At 33.0% G+C, this 20676-nt stretch overlaps 1 protein-coding gene across 1 annotated transcript; it reads left to right on the top strand.

Moving 5' to 3' along the window:
• The first annotated feature begins 18127 nt into the window (after positions 1–18127).
• Positions 18128–18766, top strand: LOC136797151 (uncharacterized). The gene has a single exon (XM_067052928.1). It carries the CDS (start codon positions 18128–18130, stop codon positions 18764–18766), a length of 639 nt encoding a protein of 212 aa, XP_066909029.1.
• The last annotated feature ends 1910 nt before the right edge of the window (positions 18767–20676 follow it).

The raw sequence follows: 20676 nt of genomic DNA, 5'->3' as shown, positions 1-20676 counted from the left end.
CAATTTTCATTGAATTTAACTACACTAATTAGCTTCTAAATATATTTAAACACTTCTATGTTTTTAGCAGGAATAACAATTTGTTTAATAATAACAATTCTTCTATTTGTAAATATTTAAACTATGTATGAAAGAACAATTAAATATTTTCTATCATTTTTCCCAAAGTGATTTCTCAAAATCAAAAATTTGAGCAATATCTATAGTATATTGTTCAAACCTTAAAATTTCTTTCTTCTCTTGAATTATATACAAATTAAATCCAGCTACAGGTACTTGCACTCTTGCAGGGGAGTGAGGAGTGTCAAATGATGTCACTAGTCACCATCTTCGTGCAAAGGCTAAAAGTGAAAAAGAGCAGTAGAAATCCTGGTACAAGAATTTTGGCCAAATAGTTGTACAAGCATGTCATTGAACAACTGGGCGAAAGAAGGTTGACAATAGTGGATAAGTATGGACTATATTTTTTTATATTAATTTTTAATAAAAAGAAATAAAAATGTAAAGTTTTTAAAATAATTTTGTTACTTATTTACTATTTATACTATTTGTTAGTTATAATTACTATTTGTTTTTCTATTCAAATTCACCTTTTTACAATATTGAGGCTATCATTTTCACAATGTTTAATAGCAACAAATAATTATAATAAATTGAAATTTTCCTATTCCTACTCCTTTAGGATAAATATTATACAATGTATAATTATGTTTGAGAACTCAAAACCATTGAAATGCACATATTTTCACTTTTATAATATCATTTTTAGAATTATGTCAATATCATGTATAGAATTAACACAAAATTATTTTTTACCTTTTTGATTTTTTTTTTTTTTTTTATTCAATTATTTCCATATAATTATTCCCCTGTAATTTTCTCCAGTAAAAATTGACAAATCAAACTGTTTTCAGAACTACATCAAACAGTACCAAAGAAACTATGTCTCCTTAAATCTTTGAATAAAGTCTTTTCTGTCGCCTAGCATCTGTCCTTTCTCATCTTTATAAAAACTTATATGAGGCTTTTTATATTTTTATTTTTTTTGTAGACTTCTTGACTATTCCTTCTTATAAAAATCCTCCAACACCAGTTTAAGTTCTTCTTTTTAGCTGTCATATTTTCTTTAGATCCTCCATGCCTAGCCTATATTTTTTTAATGTCCATATTGTTCTTCTCTGTAACAAAACAGCTCTTTTATAATTAGGTATTGACAGGCTTAAACAACCGCCTCACTTCCTCCCTTAGCATACTTGCGAATTATTCAGTATAATGTCAGGGCAAATTCCACATTTTCATTATTTGAGATGGGGCAAGTATTACTTTTCGTTAGTTTCACATTATATACTTGACAGTGAAAATCTCAGAGATGGATTAAAAATTCTCATTGCTTATGTACCTCTACATGCCTTAATCCAGTCATGTATGTGCATATTCCATGTTCCCATCATGCTATATCTTATTTCATTACTAACTTTTCTTGTTTGTCCTGAAACTTCTGATTTTCTCCTTCTCTAATACTGGCTGGAGTACCCTCCATCCCAGAATCAAATCGAGCTCATATGGATAATATACTATAGTTAACTAATATCATAGGAATTAGTGTTAAACTGGTTTCTTGGCTTATAGTGGGAAATAGAAGGCTTCTATCATCAAATCTCTTGCCCGAAAAAGGACTTCCTATGTCAGCCACTAAACATTATGTTGCCCAGGTCCCACCACTTAGAGGTATTGGTTGGATTTGCAACACTATATATATTTTTAGAATTTATTTATGTCTGAGAATGTATACATAGATTTAGATAGATTATCATCAATAGAAAACAATTTGTTGTGTATTACCCTTTGCCCTGACAGTGTCCCCTTTCATTTGTTGGTCACTATTTCAAAACATTCTTGGTCATTTTTCTTTTTTAGATTTTTTTGGTCTTTTCTTCTGATTCAGTTTCATCACTCCTAAAGGTATAAGGAAGGAAGATGTTTTTTCTAAAGGGAGATGTATAGCACAATAATGCCGCGAAGTGCTTGGAGCATCAAGACGATCACAGCATGCCCTCTTCTGAAAGTTTCATAAAAACAACTATATTATTTACTTACAGTGGTACATTCATAATATGACAAGACTCCATTTAATATTAAATATTTATTTATGTATGATATATAAGATTTGCTGTAAAACATCTTTTGAAATTGAATTTACTAAAAAATTGTATTCATTAATCATCAGTTTTTTTGTTAACATTGATTATTGAGTATGGGAAAGTTAAAACAAAGTAAATTTACTTTTCTTTTTAACTTCAGTAATCTGACGACCCTCTTTGGTAACAATTTTTCCAACCACATCTGAAATAACAAAAATTTATATGAAAAAAAAATAATATTATGAGAGGATTCCATATGACTCCTACATTTTGATGAACTTTTATTGGGTCTCATAACATCGCCCACAAGTCAATATTAGGACAAACACAAACCAGGAGGCCTAGAAAAAATTATAAAGTTAATGTATACAAAATACATTTTATTTTATATCCTCTGATTCTGATTGTATCTCTAATTCCAATTCTGATCAATATAAAAAAAAATGAGTTTAGTACTAAAATTTCCCTATTACAAAGCAGGAAAATAAAAATAAATGTGCTGTCAAAATATTCAAGTATTAAGCTTGTTAATAATATAAAAACATCCTTAACAATAGCTATTTTGGGATAAAAGTGTTACTTTTTTGCAAAAATTGTGCTTTCACACTCAAAACTATCGTTTATACTAAATTTTTATGAAAATTTAAGATTTTTGCTGACAAATCAGACAACCCTAATTGGTTTTGCCCTTTGACTGATTTGGTAGAGAAAAAAAATAGAACTGCATTTATCCTTATATACAATATACCTTGAAATTCAGTTATATACACAAATCAACTATCATTTATAATTCCATAAACATTAAATTTATTTGAACATTCATATATTGATCAAACATTAATTATATTGAATACTACATTCGTAATAATATTGTTTTTTTTTAGCCATAGAGAAAAAGCAAAAATTTGAAAATCTTTAGAAATAGCTGAAAATTTGGTAATTATATCAACAAAATTGTAAATATATTACTCATGTTAAAGTTAAAGGTTCATTTGAAAAATTAAACTTTAATCAATAAACTACTTGTATGAAATTTATTTTCAGGCCAAGATTATACACTAAAAACCTATTTTAAAATAAAAAAAACATAGCTATGGTGTTTACTTCCAAAAACGTATTTATACTGTCCTAGAAAAGATTCATAGAAAAATTTAATTTTTTATACCTTACATTATGGTATAAAGTTGTGTAAAATTTCAGGCTCCAGCACTGTACATGTGAAGCAGAAGACAATTTTAAATAATTTTAGAAAAATCTAAAAGAGGTTAGCTGAATTTTAAGCAAAAATCACCAAGTTTTTTTTTTCGATTATCATAAAAACTATGCATAAATTATTTTTTTGGAGTACAGAATCCAGGTCTGAGCTTGGTTTTTGCAAAAAAGTAACACTTTCTCCCTCAAATCAATATTTTGGAGGCTTTTTGATATCTTTGGTGGACTTAATGCTTTTGAATATTTTTATAGTACATTTTTCTAATTTTTAGGTTTTGAAATAGGAACATTTTTGCACTGAACTGATTTTTCTATTTTGATTAGAACTAAAAATAAAATAAGTTTTTCACATGCTAATCTCCCAATTTTTTACCGGGACTCCTGGGGAGCATTGGTCCCAAATATTGACAGGGTCCTAATATTTTGAGTCCCAGATTCACTAAAAAATTCATCAAAATCTAGGAGACATGCAGGATGCTATCCTCATAAGATGTTAAAAATGAAGTACTAATTTTCATTTAAATGTTCAGCTTTTTCAATAATTATTAGCAAGTAACTTCTAAAATTTAATATACAACCTAGCACACTTAATATTGGTGGATATTTTGTTTTGAAATGCAGGATTACCAGCTGATTACCAACCGGTAAATTGAAACTTTGTAAATTGTATAACCTCCATCAGATATAAGGGTATTATTGATCAAGCAATTATCACTTTATTTTTTAAATATAAATTATTATTTTATCAGGCAAGAATTTTATCTTATTCTCTTTAGCCATTCAGGTCATTAATAAAACAATAACTATAATGTTTGTTAGAAAATTTTAATATATAACTAAATATTGAACAGTAACACAACAGATATTCCAACAAACTTATAAAAAACATGGAAATGTGATTTTTGTTGAAGGTAATGTCTTTGAGGAACAGATTAATGGTCCTTTATCAAAATGGTCTTATTATTTATTATCTCCTAGTCTGAAGTCAAGATCAGTTGTTGTTTTACTGTCATCAGAGAATTATTATATGATTTTCTCATAAAGTAATACTATTAGTCTTGTACTTTGTACTCAGTACAATTTCACTTACTTGTGCAATGTTGACTTTTACTTTAAATATTGTAGTTTTAGCACTTATGATATCGCTAATAGTCATCCATATTATGAAACAAAAAGTATTAGTGTTTGTAGTTCGTATACTTCTATTTATGAACTATTACTGTTAGGGTTCATTATGAAACAGGGCCCTGCGGACTGTCATGAGAGCTACTATCTTTTATTTTTTCTGGACTTCATATTATTTATATTTGTGATAATTATCATGAGTTTTTGTCAGGAAATATGAAAATTTGAGAATTGGCTAAAGAAGCAGTAAGATTTTTTCAAAATCCAGGATTATTAAATTTAGTGCCCTATCACAACTGAAGAGATCTATTAGGTTTTTCATCTCTTGAATGAGATTAGTGGGTGAAAGTCTACGGCTGTGATCTGTATATTGTATATGGTAATGTATTTTTTTAATAAGTATAATTATTATTGCTTTGATCCAGGTGTTGTCGACTTCTGCTTAATATGTTCCCTGAAGACATTACCTCAAACAAAAAGTAACCTATAAAACAAAAATTTTATCTGACAAAATAATGTATATAATTGGTAAAAAGTAACAAAAAAAAAAAGAAATTATTCTATTACCAAAATATAATTATTTGTACTGAAAAAATAATGAAATATTTACTAAGTTGAAACTTTAGATCCTTTTCAGTTGATGTAGGGGGCTGACTTCATATGAATATCAGTTTATCGTGTTTTTGTTTTAAAAAACAATTTTTTGTTGTAATAAACAAATGTTAGTAATTGCATGTAATTAAAATGTTTTTTTTTTTGGCCTGGACATAAATTCACAGAAATTAGAACAATACATACCTTATAAGATAAAGAAAACAATCTGTATTATAAACACAACGCAGACTTTACCAGTAGTTCTTCTAATAGCCACCAGGGAGTGCTGAACATCAACAGGATTTCACAAAGGAAACAAAAAAAAAGAAGTATATTAATTAATATACATTTGTAATAAAAGAAAAAAGAAATTCTTCAATTACAAAATGTTATCGTTTGTACAGAAAAAAAAGGATAAAAAATTATGAACTAATGATTTAACTTTGTAAAAAAAATTAGTTATAAGCAATTAAAACATTTTGTTATAAACTAATAAACATTAAAAACAACTAGTTATTTATGTTATTATTAAAATTTAAAAAAGAATTTCCTGATTATGGAAGAAGCACAGGGAATATTAGAAGGGAGAGAATTTCAAAGGGTAGTGAAGTGGGGATGCAAGAACTTTCGAGTATTTTAAATCTGTGAGTAGGTCAGAAAAGAAGGGATATTGTTTTCTGCATATAGAATGAGAATTTGAATTACCAGAGATTATAGGGGGAAATGCTTTATTTGGCAATACTGTCCAAATACATTGAGTTACTAAAACACACAGCATACGTAACAATCCATGATTGGATATATAAACACTAACTAACTAACTGTTATATAAATAATAACATATATCAACAAAAATAAAATAAACTTTTTTCTCTATTTATTATTTTTTTTAACCAACTCGTAGACCACACATATTCCCTTGACCTAATGATTGTAACTTTCCAATCAACCCATCTTACCAAGTTTTCTAACACCTCTATTGACTTTTTTATTGCAGATTCTCATCAAAATTTACTCTCCTTTCCTCAAAATCCAATATCCTTCCTATCATACCATTATCAAATTCAAATCAATGCTATAAAATTCCCATTCCCACACTTATATCTAATCAAGCCCCCAGGCAAAATCTTGACAATTTAATTACAGAAGCCATGAGTCCTACACTTGATTCATTATCCTGTTCCATTGAATCCATTTATCCCTCCCATTCAATTGGTGAGATGGTGAATTGTTCTCATGTAATCTCCTAACCTTTCCCATGACAACTATTCCTCTATAGACCAACTGAAAATCACAATCCCTATCCTCTCTTAATTTCAAAAGCCTTTGACTCCATTGATTATACAATCTTCCTCTCAAAACCACACGATACTTCCCTATCTAATAGTGCTTTGAACGGGTTTCACTCCTTCCTGTTTCTCCACTCCTAAACTGTTATTATTCCCAATAAATCTCCCTCATCATCATTACTACTTTCTCAAGGTGTTCCTCCCTCTCTCCAAACCTATTTTCCATCTATATAAATGGCCTACATAATATTATCTGCCACTCCAAATATCATTTCTATGCAGATAACCTACACATCCTTTCATCCTTCTGACATGTTCAAGGCATTCTGTAAGCTCCAGTAAAATATTGGCAGTATTTACTGCTAGAGTTCAGAAAATAAGTTGAGCCTGAATCCATTAAAAACCAAAGCTATTTCCATTGGTTCAAAACTCTTTCTTACCTATCATTACATACCTCTATATACCTATTATATACCTCAATAACATACCTATCTAGTTTCAAAACATCATAAAATTTTGGAGTCACCTTCAATCAATAACTAACATGGAAGAGCCCAAAAAAATGCCTCAATCTTTAATCAGGTCTTAAGATTCTGTGATTCATTTCCCTGAAATACCCATCAGCTCCTAGTATCCTCCTTCATTCTCCCACACTTTGACTATGGAGAACTATCTAAGTGAACAAGATATAAGAATAAAAATATTAATGAACTGCTTCATGAGATTCATCTTCAGCATTTCCAGACAATATCATTTCTCTTACTGTTATTTTAAACAAAGTTGCCTCTAACATTCATATTCCAATCACTAAGGACCAAAAAACCTTCCTATATTATTCTTCCTCAACCTTTGTTTATCCATCCACCAGTTAAATACAAGATCCTAACATACTAATTTGCACATTCCTTCCTAAAGAATTACTTCCTTTATTGTTCAAGCTACCTCATTTCGGAATTTCTTACACATATCCATTCATAAAGCTTCTTCCTTAATATTATTTAAACATGAATAATGTATCCATCTCTTTGATTATAAATCTTCTGTGAACTTTTAAATCATATATATATATATATAAACTTATTATTGTTTTATTTAATTTTATTAAGCACCACATAATATAGCCAGACAAATGCTGCTCAAATTGTCCACAGTGTTATTCTTAGGGGACCAAGTGTCCAGAATAAAAATCAATTTGTCATTCCATTTTATTGATGAGAAAAAAATATGACATAAATCTTGATCAAATTTAAAATCTGTTTCTTGATACATTTTTTGATAATTTTGTTGCTATGTTTGAGATTAATGAGATCAGTTTATAATTTCCAAGACCTGTTTTATTACTTTGTTTTAAAATTAGAGTAATTACAGAAGTTTTTGATTTATAATTTTGGATATTTCTCAATACTGAATATTACTTTTGATGCTAGTTTTTCACCACAAACCATTATGTTTTTTTTCAATTTTTCAGTCAATATCTTATAAAATATTTACCACACAAAAACATACATATCTTATTTAAAAAAAATTACATTTTCTAAATTAGAATCAAGAGCTTTGCTCAAGATTTATAGTTTATTAAAAAGCAGAATTTTTGTTTTCCTGATAAATCACCATTTTGTAAATTTATTTTATCAAATATTATGGAAATTACTATTTCTAAGAAAAATATCATTACACTTTAACTGATTCAAACCGCATTTAAGAAGCTTCATCTTGAGTTTAGTTTTTAAATATCGATCCAAACCTAAAAAGCATATCCAAAACTTAGAATTAACCCACTTTTTGCGTTTTGAAAGGGCTTCATTCCCTGAAATATAAATAACTCTACCCTATCTGATAGATATAATATACCTTGTTTTGGATCAGCCCTTGGTGGAACCTGTCCACCTAAGCGGACTTGGATGGACCCATTACAACACGGCGCTCGGAAGGACATAAGATTCGGAACATGGAATATTAAAACATTGACTGGAAAGGAGGTGGAAACTGGTGAAGGAGATGAAGTCTTATAGGATAGATCTACTAGGTATTAGCGAAATGAGGAAAAAAGGTCATGAAGAGGTTTATTCAGATAAACAACATGTTCTCATCTATTCTGGTGTTACTGTAGGAATGAGGATGAGGTTTTGGTTTTATTATGAGGGACAGCATCTTTGCAAAAAGTAGAAAATTGGGATCCAGTATCTTTTAGAATAATTACGGCAAACCTGGAATTATATATAGGAAAAGTGGCCATTATTCAGGTGTATGCGCCCACCGAAGAAGCTATTGCTTTGGATAAAGAACAGTTTTATGCTAAGTTAGAGACCAGAGAAGTAATCATTATGGGTGATTTCAATGGTAGGACTGGGAGTGACTATGTCAAAGCACATGGAGTTATGGGAAAACATGATGGTGAGCGCACTAAGGATAGAAATGGGCAAAGACTGATAAATTTATGTGTTGAATTTATTCTTTCCACACAGACAAATTAATAAAATAACTTTTTCCACTGAAGAAAGGAAAGTAAATAGTATAATCGATTACTACATCTCTATTCGAAGGATAAGAAAGTTATTTACTGATATTAAAGTGATTAGGGGTCCAGAAATTGACACAGGTCACCTCCTGTTAGTCAGAGATACTCAAATTCTCCCCATAGGAAAAAGCAGCTAGAAAATCAACACTATCAAGCTCAGAAAAAGAACGGAATACTCAAATCTATTGGATTCAAAACTCCATGACCTCCATGGATGGAGGTGTAGAAAAAATATGTTCAGGAAGAAAGAAAGTCATACTAGAGGTTGCTACTTCTACTTATGAGATTATCAATATTTCACCTATACGTAAAAAATCGAGGTGGTGGAATGATAGGGTAAAGGAATCAGTGGCGAAAAAGAAGGCACCATGGAAGGAGTACCATAGTCACAAGACTCCATCCAATTGGGAACTGTATGGAAGAAAGAAAAACGAATCCAAGCTAGTAGTGAGAGTGGAAAAAAGAAAGAGCTGGGAGGAATTTGGTCAAAATCTGCAGAGTAACTATCATGAAAACACCAAAGTTTTCTGGGAAAAAATTAAGGCAATGAAAGAAAAGACAAGCAAAACAATACGAAATGTAAAGGACGAGGGAGGCAGATTGATTACCGGGGACCTGGGTACTTTAGAAAGATGAAGACGCTACTACAGGGAGGTTTTTTCTGGAAATGCTGAGGAGAGAATGATTAGAGAACGTATATGGGAAAAGTATGATGAGGTGACATAGGAGAAAGAGGTGGAAGCAGCAATGGAGAGATTAAGACTCGAGAAGCAGCAGGAAGAGATGGTATATTTCCTGAATTGATCAAATATGGTGAAACATAATTATTAAAAGCATTGTAGTACCTTTTTCAGAGGTTACTTACTGAAAAAGCTCTCCCTAAGGAATGGGAATACAATATAAATGTCCCGATTCACAAAAAGGGCAATGCTAATTAATATGAGAACTATAGACCTATCTGTCTGTCCCAGGTTGTGTACAAGCTCTATACCTCAATATTAGAAAAGAAGCTGAGAGAGCTTGTGGAGCTCAACACAAGACCCAGGTTCACATATTTTCTCTCAAAACAATCATTGATAAATCATGGGAACGAGGAAAGAGAGGCCAAACTAGGAGGGATCGTATACGGAATGAGAGGACAAGAGAGGATGTTGGAACTGTCTTTATGGGTTTATAAAGGATGCCATTGAAAACAGACAACTCAGATTTTTTGGACATCATCTGTCAGATGAGTGAAGACAGGGATCCAAGAAAATATTTTGAGTCCAGACCAACAGGAAAACGCCTAGAACGGAGACCCAAAATATAATGGAAGGATTACACCTCTTCTCGGAGTCTCACCTCGGCTCGGGATCAAGAGGCTTAATTTGCCTGGACAGAGGCACCTCCATGCTGAAAGTCATTAAGGAGGAAAAGAATGAAGAAGAAGAAGAATTTGGATCAGAACTGAAACAATGATTAAAAAAACTAATGTATTATATAGACAATTTATTAAATTGAGTAAATGAAATTTAAAGCACTAATAACCTTGATGAATAATGTAAGAAATTAGAAATAAAAAACATTAATTGGTATGTAGGGTTGACTCTAAATAACAGCAATCTGTTCTTGAATCCAATATTTCATAATATATTTTGATCTGCATAAGCTTTTGATAATAATGAAGCAGTGTACTACTGATACAAAGCTATGAATATTTAGAGAAATTGCTAATATTGTAAATTATTAAACATTTTATGATTCAACTAACAACAGAAGAGAAGTGCTCTTACTTACCACATTTATTAAGATAGATTCAAATTTTCTTTGAAGAGTAGTGTTGCTCAGAAGTATGTTTTGTGTGTGTGAAGTGTGTCTCAGAAAAAAAAAAAAAATTTCTCCAATTGAATTCTTATGGATTGAATATTGCATCACTAACTTTATCTTGTGGAAAAATGTTTAATTAATTAAACAATTCTTTTTAACTCATATATATAACTCAAATAATTTTAAACTGAATGAGATAGAAATTATTAATTTTGTTTTTGCCATTTGCTTAACTAACTGACACTTTCTGAAGGGGTTATAAGGGAAATAGGGTAGATTTATTTTTTTTAGAGCTCATTTCTATTTCACAGATTCAAAAACATGGTTTGAATTTTACAAGTAAGTATTGAATTTTATAATTTACAGTTTGAAAGCAAACTGCAAACTCAATCACCTCATTTTGTATGTAAACATAACAAGTAAATGCATGTCGAGAGCTAAGGGACTTCAAATTATTGAGGGTGAGAGACCTGACTTCAAATTATAAAATACTGAAAAGCAAGATGCTGTTGCTACTATTTCAAATTATCAAGAGGACCAAATAGCATTGATTTATTTATTAAGTATTTTTCAAGTTTTTGGAAAAAAAATATAAATCATTTGAAGTTAGTGCACTATGAATTAAGTAAATAATATTTTTCAGTGAAAATTTATTTGTATGAGAACAGAGTGACTTACACCACATTTGTTCTTAACAGCTCAAATAAATAAATATTACACATAAATGAAATTGATTAAAAACTAAAACCAAAAGTCAAAATTCATGATAAAAAATATGTGTCCTACATGGGTGACATCTTGTCCTCAGCTGGTGTAATAGTTCTACATAAACAGATATATTCTGGCTGCACTTCACTTGTCTATTATTATGTATCAATTTCTTACTTTCACTTATACAAAGACTGACCTGAATTGAACATAGAGTAACTTTTAACTTTATCGCAAACTGTACGAGCTTCACAGATCCATTATTCAAAAGACACTAAAGTTAAGAACTTCAAGGATCCATAGCTACTTTTTGACTGATGTACTTCCTTTTAATAATCCAGAGTATTTGTACAATTTTTTAATCAAGTCATTCTCTGAGTACTTAATTGAACACAATAGTTAGCAAATTGAATATTTTTCACAGATCATACAGATTTATTAATTTTCAATATATTGATCTCCATATAATGGTTTTTAATTGCTTAAGAGTTGTAATTATACAAATTTTACTCTCAGCTGTGACTGGACAGATTTATTAGTTTATTTTTTAATAGTTACATACACCTTGACTGTTTGTATTAGGCACATTATGTCATATAATACATGAAATAATCTTAAAAGGAATTAAATATATAATGCAATATAAAATCATACTGGATGAAATGGTCCAAATATGGTTCCATTTGACTACTATATTCTTTCTCATATCTAATTTGATGTAGAATTAATAAAAACAAGAAAGAGAATCAAAATTTAATAAATGGAAATAAAATATACAATTAAAATAGAAAGTAAAAGGCAAGAAAATACAAAATAAAGAAAGTGATGTACAGTTGTTAATAACCAACCATAATTGAATAATTAATAAAAGACAAAAGATGACAAATGATAAAATTAATCTGCTTTTCTGCAATCATCCTGTAATAATTTAAAGTATATTTATTTAACAAGCTCTAAGAATTTTTTTCAAAAATCTTTATCAGCCTTTGTTATGTTCCTGGCCAAGGCTCTTGTTTCAACAAAATGTTCTGTATCAGTCTTGTCCGAATGCTGTCGAGGTATCTACAGTCAGATATTAAGTGATGGAAAAATGAGTTGTTCTTGTTGTAACTTCTAAGTGCTCTTAAGTGTGCAGTTATAGTCCCAATCTACCTATGACACAATCTTTGTCCCTTACCATGTCATCTCATATGGTGCATTCTCGTACAGCCTTCAGTTTTCAAATGCAGTCAAAGTACATACATCTGGGTCTGCTACAAGGACATCTACCTGGCCTTTTAAGTGATATCAATTTTACCAGATATGTAAAAAACATGTTCTTCATGGGTCTAGCATGGTCCTACAGGTAAACAACCTATTCTAACCAGAGATGGGAGGGATCAAGTTTTCATTCTGTGGGGTCACCAAGAAATAAAAGTCAACCTCCAGGCCACAATCGTATCAGCTCCACTACAGATTAGAGAATGTTAAGGTGATGACCCAACTCTCTCTGTTATGAACGACCTCTATCTTTTCTGTAACTATTAGAGTATCTAATACAGTGCTGCATTACTTGCTTTTGAATCAATTATACTTTATACAGCGCATTGGTCCAGTGATGGGAGGCTCCATATTGCCAGATTATACTACGATTCAGAGTCTGTAAATATGTTGCCTTCACAATGGCTGAGGAAAACAGTCTCATACAGTTCAGGAGCCTTTATATTGATCTCCAGCTCTCCCTGGTATTATCCAGTCAGGAACTCATCCGACATCGGTTCCGACCAAGGTAACTGTCTTCGGTTCTATTTAATACGAGTATTTGTGCTAGTGCTGCCTCGAACCAGGGATAATTATCCACCTTCCAGGCTTGATCCGTCATATTCTGTCATAAGATGGACTGCATTACATAGCATGTGGTTCTTCATGGTCCACAGATGGTTCTGGATCTATAGAATCTTTAAGAACACTTCATTTGGTTTGTTAGGTCTATCTCCTTTGATATTTCCTCGGCGTCAAAGATAAGTTGAAACTCGCATTTAAAAAATAAGGTAAAAAATGAAATCTGTATTTATAATATCTGTTTTTGGCCCACTTAGGGCTGAGGGGTACCTGTACCCTGGGCCTTACCTACAATAACTGTGCTCAATCCTATGGCCAACAAATGTCTGAGTTCTATGTCAGCTGATTCTATAGATTTAATAATTTCACTAAGATGGCATAATGGGTTGAATGGGTTTTCAAAACAATGCATTTCATTTTTAAGAATATGGGAAATATGACTATTAGCTTGAAGAAACTGTTTCCTAAATTGACTTACAGGTTTAGTTGCAACAGAGTCTGTTGATTTCTTGACTCTGGAAAGCTCTTCTGGAGTATGAGTTTGAACATTATCAATGTTTCTGGATATCTCCTTTGAAAAGAAATACAAAGAAAAACAAAAAAGAAAAACAAATTCTTTAAATATACAAACATAAATATAGGATTATATTATAACAATAAATTATTTAAAGAAAGTAGCTCATATCCATGAAAAAGTACAATTAACAGGCCTACTCAACAGACCAGTCAACATAACATTCTACAGACTAAACTTGCCTCAGCGTATTTCTAATTGGCATAGGACTAGATATCCAACAGAAATACTTATTACTCTAAATTGATAAATGAACTAAAAGCAGAAATAAAAAAATTCAGAATTTCATTTAATTTACTTAACAAAAATCTTACTTAAAAAAATGTCAAAAAAGAGAAGAAGGAATAAGATCTACAAGGCTTGAACTGCTATAAAATACTAACTTTATCGTGTTTGCTACATCTCTTACACCTTCGATCAGCTGATTCAGACCATAACTCCCCCCTCCACCAGTTTACGAACAATCCTCATAAACTAATACTATATAGTATAATAACATAGAAAACAAGAACAATAAAGAAAAAATCTTTACAATAAAAACAAATCCTGTATACATATCATTGAAAAACTCACAAGTTCCCTTAATAAATGCTAAATACATAATTTAAACCTAATAATAGAACAAGTTAGAATGAAAAAGAAATTATTTACAAAAAACCAAAACATAGCCTGAAAGAGATAATATTTACAAAAATCAATAACAATCTTAAAACAAAACAATAAATAGAATAAGTAACTAAATTTTCTGTAATACAATCTAGTTAGAGAACACTTCAGTTTTTATATTGTCATTGCCAGAAGTTTTAATTCTTCAATATGGACAGTTATCCTCTTTTTGGGTTGTTTGATACTTTCTATTGTAACAATATTGTGTTCCCTTATAATTATCACCCTGAATGGACCCTCGTATCGCTGTATCTCTTTACTTCTGTTAGATCCCAACTTCCTATTTACAATCGTCCCAATTTTGATTTCTCCCATCTTATCTGTGACCTTTAAATTCTCCCGAGTTACCCTCCTGGATTTTTCCTTTTCCATTCTTCCCCGGGCCTTTTCCCATAACTTTCTTCGAGCAACATGGTTGTTGTGTATTTCTTCTCGGTTTGCTGCCATGCCCTTAAAATCCTGCTGGTGTCCTCGAAGCCCAAAGAGGACCTCAAATGGTGAAAACCTTGTAACTGTATGTAAAGAATGATTGTATGCCACAATCGCCTTTGGCAATGCCATGTCCGGTTCCAGTCCCTGGTCAACCTAATATAGTTGAAGATGGTCACTCAATGTGCCATGAAGCCGCTCTATGCCTCCTCTACTCTTAGGGGTGGTGGGATGGCGTCGACAGGATTACCGTGGTACTTTACCCGGAGAGGATGAAATGGCCGATAATGTGATGGCCTTGCAAAAGTTGTGGGTCAAAGTTAGGGACACGAAAAAAACTTGAAGAGTGGCGCAACATAACTTGAATGTTTGAGAGCTATAGTTTATCGTAAATAATTTGATTTTTTTTTTTATTGTATATGTTATTATATTGTTCAGTATAAGTTTATGAGGGAGGGGGGGGGGCAGCGGTAGTAGCGTGGAATCCCACCTGGCCTTTTTTAAGCATAAAATAATGCAAAATTCACTTACAACCTCCCCCTGGGCATTCGTGAGGCCTGTTAGCCAATGGGTGGCACTCAAAAGAAAAAAACAGGCATGCATGGGAGTGATGAACCCACCCTACGAAAAAACACTGTATTATGGTTTAGGCTGAGATAGGATTGTCCAGGTACATTGAATACGAAAAAGTATATATACATCGTCCGGGAGCAAATTCTTCAAAGAGAAGAGCTGACTTGAGGGCGGTTCATCTTAAATATTTCCATTATATATTTCCATCTTACCCTGGCCAGCTCTGAACATTATTGAGAACTGCTGGGGGTAATTTTCTGGAGCAGTTTATGCTCCAGGGAGACAGTTCAACTCCATAGAGGAACTGAAATCTCGCAAGGTAATTAATAAATAAATAAACTGTCCCATATTTTTGTCAGGGCCATTGAATGTGTTCAATTAGAAATACACTTGTATTATAAATTTATTGGTTTTTGTTTTCATTGCAAAATCATTTAACCTAAATTATAAAGATTCATCAAATAGAATTAAGGTGACCTACAATTTTGTCAGGAAGTGTGATATATATATTTAGTGAGAGAAATAATGGATAGGAGATAAATGAATAGTATTATATATAAATAATTTTTTCTTTATATGTATGGATATTTAAAATGACTTACCATTGAAGTTGAAGGTGTTTCTAGAGGCCCTTCCAGGCTTCTTGGTACTTCAACCATTTGTGTTATTTGCTCCTCCTTTTTGGATCAGAAACTAAAAAAGAAAAGGCTAATGACAAAAATTAAGAATGAAATTAAAATGTATGCCCTCTGGAAATATTAGGTACATAAAATAATATTATAAATACAAGTTAATTACAAACTAATATCCTTCTTAAACAAAAGAACAAAATTAAAATAAAATAAGAAAGAGATTTAAAATAAAATATTCTCTGATAAATTTATATATACAAAATAACATTCTTTTAAGTTCAAATTAATTAAGAGAAAAAATAAATAAATACACAATAAAATAAAAAAATGAAAAATAACAAAATAAAACAAATAATATTCTACTTGTTATAACGAAAATAAGATTTAAAATGTACTACCCAATGGGACTGTTGAATAAACAAAATAATATTCTTATAAATTTGAAATTATTAAAAATTAATATTTCTCTAAAAGTGACAAAACAAAATTATATAATTTAAAATCCTTACGAAGCTACTGAATAAACAAAAAATAAATAAATAATACACACACCCACGCACGCACGCACACACACACAACACACAACACACACACTCGCACGCGCGAGGGTTCCTAGAATAGGCGACGTACTGGTCAGCGTCTGTTCCTCAGGTTAGAGGCGGCTGTTTTAAAACCTGGCAGGAGGTATAAAATGCGAAAATAGAATGAAAAAGTATGAAAGATATGGTAAACTGTGCAACGGTGGAGGTGGACGGAACCCCAGTACCGGCACCGATAGGGAATGCGAAAGCGGGTTCCCCGGGGTCGTCATCATATGACCGCAGTGCTGCAATGGTGGGAGACTTGGCCATTGTAGCATCTAATGCCACAAGACATACCACAACAGAGGTGATGCAGAATCTTGGGAGCAAGATTAAACAGCTTCTCTACTTCATCCGCACCAAGAACAATGTGCATGGCAAGATAAGGAGTTTTGCGTGCAAAATTCAGCTATACTAAGAAAAGCTGGAAACAGCTTCACTCCCTATCGAAACATCAGATGGCCACACTCAAACTAAGGAGATAAGTCCACCGAGGAAAAGCGCAGTCAAAATCGAGGGGACAGTTACCACACCTCCTTTGGCGGGGGTAAAAGGAGAAAAATGAAGAAAACCGCTCAAACCAATGCACAAGTTATGCACCAAAACGTAGAACACCCTCAAAGATCGGCAGCTCAACGTGGAAAACCACAGCAGGAGCAATGGCAGGAAGTACGAAAAAGATCCAGGAAGAAAACTCGCCCCAAGCCTCTGAGGCCCGATGCCGTATCTCATATCTATGCCATATCTCAATGTAAAAATATCTGATAGCCAGTCCTACGCAGATGTCCTGCGGAAGGTGAGAGAAGATCCGGCAAAGGTGGAGATGGCCTCTTCAATCACAAAGGTCCGGAAAATTAATAAAGGTGACCTGCTACTCCAATTGGACCGGAGGAAAGAGCAATCTCTTGCTGCACTAAAAAGCTCAATGGAGGGAGTGCTTGGTGAAGGGGCGAAAGTCCGAACTTGGACGGAGGAGTTCCTTTTCGAGCTGCGAGATTTAGATGCTCTCACCACAAAAGAGGAGGTTGCGGAGGCCTTAAAACCTCTCCTGTGTGAAGATTCAGTGCCCACCACAGCAGTGAAATTTATCCGTCAAGCATATGGAGGAACACAAACAGCAGTTATTTCACTTCTGGTTCTCCAAGCTAGGAAGGTTATGGCTAAAGGAAAGGTTCGAGTAGGCCTTGTTGTTAGCCGTATACGTGAAACACTCAGAGTTCCAAAGTGTTTCCGTTGCTGAGAGTACGGACACATAGCCCGGAATTTTATTGGAAAGGATAGGACCTCCCTATGTCGAAACTGTGGTAAAGCGTGTCACAAAGCTACTGACTGTGACCAGAAACCTCAATGCGCATTATGTGCGGGAAATGGAGATGCCGACCACCGCAGCGGAAGTAGTAAGTGTCCACCTTTCCGTACAGCATTGAGAACAATGATGCAAATCCAACAACATCGCAAATGAGAATACTTCAACTGAATTTGAACCATTGTGAAGCTGCACAGGATCTCCTTTACCAAACAGTGCAGGAACAGCACATCAACGTCGCTATACTCTGCGAACAATATAAAAATCTGGATGGCAACTCGTGGGTATCCGATGGCAGTGGTAAAGCTGCTATTTGGGCCTGTAATTCCCAAGCTATCCAGGAATTGAATACTACATCGCATTTCGGTTTTGTATTGACGAAGATCAACGACGTGTACATCTTTAGCTGCTACGCCTATCCCAGCACCACAATAGCAGACTTTGCGAATTTGTTAGATCGCATTGTCTTAGAGGCTAGTTGCCATAATCCAACTATCATAGCTGGTGATTTCAACGCATGGGCAACGGAATGGGGAAGTAGAATAACAAATCGACGAGGTGAAGTTCTTCTGGAAGCTTTCACACAACTAAATGATGTGATCCTTATGAACACCGGAACAAACCCAACGTCCACAAGAGCAGGAAGATCATCTATCATCGATTTGACGTTTGTGAGTGGTCGCCTACATCGGATCGCAACTTGGATTTTATACAAACAGTTATCACCAGGCTATATTGATCACACTGGATACGCCTACAAGACAGAAGAGTTCTCGATGGAGAACCAATAGCTGGAACACGAAGACTTTCGATGGCCCTTCGTTTACTTTAATGCTGGAGGACGAGTGTGAATTGAAAGGGTCAGCTGAGGAAAATGCGCGTATACTGACCTCTTTTATATCTGGGGCTTGTGATGCAGCTATGACCCGTTCAAAGCCTTGCAAACATCATTCCTCAGTGTACAGGTAGACGGATACTATTGATGAGGTGGATTCAGACCCATGGGGTAGACCTTACAAAATAGCGCTTAAGAAACTTTGTAAGGGTACGATGCAGCTCCCCATGAGATCAAATGTTGTAGACTGTATTGTCGGAACCCTATTCCCTAAACAGGCGAATAGTATTGAATGTATTGACAATATATTATAATAATTTAATATTATTTAAAAATAAAATAAAAAGAATTTTGATCGTTTTAAAACTAAATTCAATTATAAAGGAGATAGCTAGGGTTTAAATTTAAAAACTTTAATATCAAATAGATAATAGAATTTTATTTAAATTTTATAATATAAAAGACTCTTAATCTCAGGGCGAGTTGCTAGGCAATCAGAAAACAGACACTTACCATAATTACACTTAATTAAATTAATATCTCTTTTACAAATGTATTTAAATTTAGTTATAACACAACTAACCAATTTCATAAACTCTTCTTTTGATGATTTTTGGTATCTTCTTTTTTCTAATGCTATGTCCTACTCAAAATGGCTTTCTCCTTCAAAAAAGCTATGTCTCTCCTTCCAGCCAACAGACGTCCTCTCACCAGGCAATCCAAACTCAGAGTGCCTTTCTTCTTAGTTGTCTTCAAGATGTCCACCCTTGCTGGCCAGAAATTGATGAGGACCTCCTCATCTTGGAAACATCCTTTCACATGCGCGCCCAAACAACGAATGAATCTAAAAACTAAAACCTGCCTCCATGTTCCATGTAAACATTGATTGTCGCACAACAGTTAGGGATTTTTGCAAATGATTTACTATCTGAATATTATTCCTTAGCACTATTTCTCGACTTCCATTTTTTCTTAAATTTACTGTATTTTCAATTATGATGGGAAGAGTTAAAATAGTTTTTATGATATTTGAATCTGCTCAACATGGCCTTGATTCAACAGACTTGTTGACTGAAGAATACGCACCGCCATCTTGGTTTTGTTTTGAATCACGAATTTATTATGGACAATGAAAATTAGTTAGCTTGCTTTTCCGATAAACAAAACAAATGAACAATATTAAAATGATACATAAAATAAAACATATCAAAAACCCTTTATACATCAAAATATACTATTTACTCAAAAAGAGCATATTACAATATATATAACGGACTTGCCACAAATTACGCAGGAAGAGATAGAGCACATCGCCTCGGACTAAAAACATGGCAAGACACCAGGATTGGACGGAATTCCTAATGTAGCTCTGAAGGTGGCTCTCAGGAAACGGTCGGATCTTTTTTTCGATCTCTTCAATTCGTGCATTCGTGAAGGCTCGATTCCGAAACCTTGGAAAAGACTGCGCCTCGTACTTATTCTAAAGAGTAAGGGAATACTGGAAGTCCCGTCAACCTATTGTCCAATTTGCTTATTAGATACTATGGGTAAGGCATTCAGGAAAATCCTTTCCCTCAGGCTACAAGAGTTCACAGAGGGAGTTAATGGCCTCTCGCGGGCTCAATTCGGATTTCGTAAAGAGCGATCCATGATAAATGCTGTTGGATTGGTAGTTGAGATGGCCCGCACAGCAATTGCAGGAGCAAGGTGAAAGAGGGGTGCTAAGTGTTATGCAGCAGTCATCACTCTAGACGTTAAGAATGCCTTTAACACCGCAAGATGGACCTGTATAATAGATGCCCTACCTTATGAGAGTTCTTACAGACTACTTCAAAGATAGAGTTCTGTTTTACTTTTCAGACATTG

This window comes from Halyomorpha halys, unplaced genomic scaffold (genome assembly GCF_000696795.3).
Source record: "Halyomorpha halys isolate HHAL.00 unplaced genomic scaffold, Hhal_1.1 Scaffold1353.1, whole genome shotgun sequence".
Taxonomy (NCBI): domain Eukaryota; kingdom Metazoa; phylum Arthropoda; class Insecta; order Hemiptera; family Pentatomidae; genus Halyomorpha; species Halyomorpha halys.
Note: the sequence above shows the minus strand (reverse complement) of the source record. Positions and strands in the feature narration are given on the sequence as shown.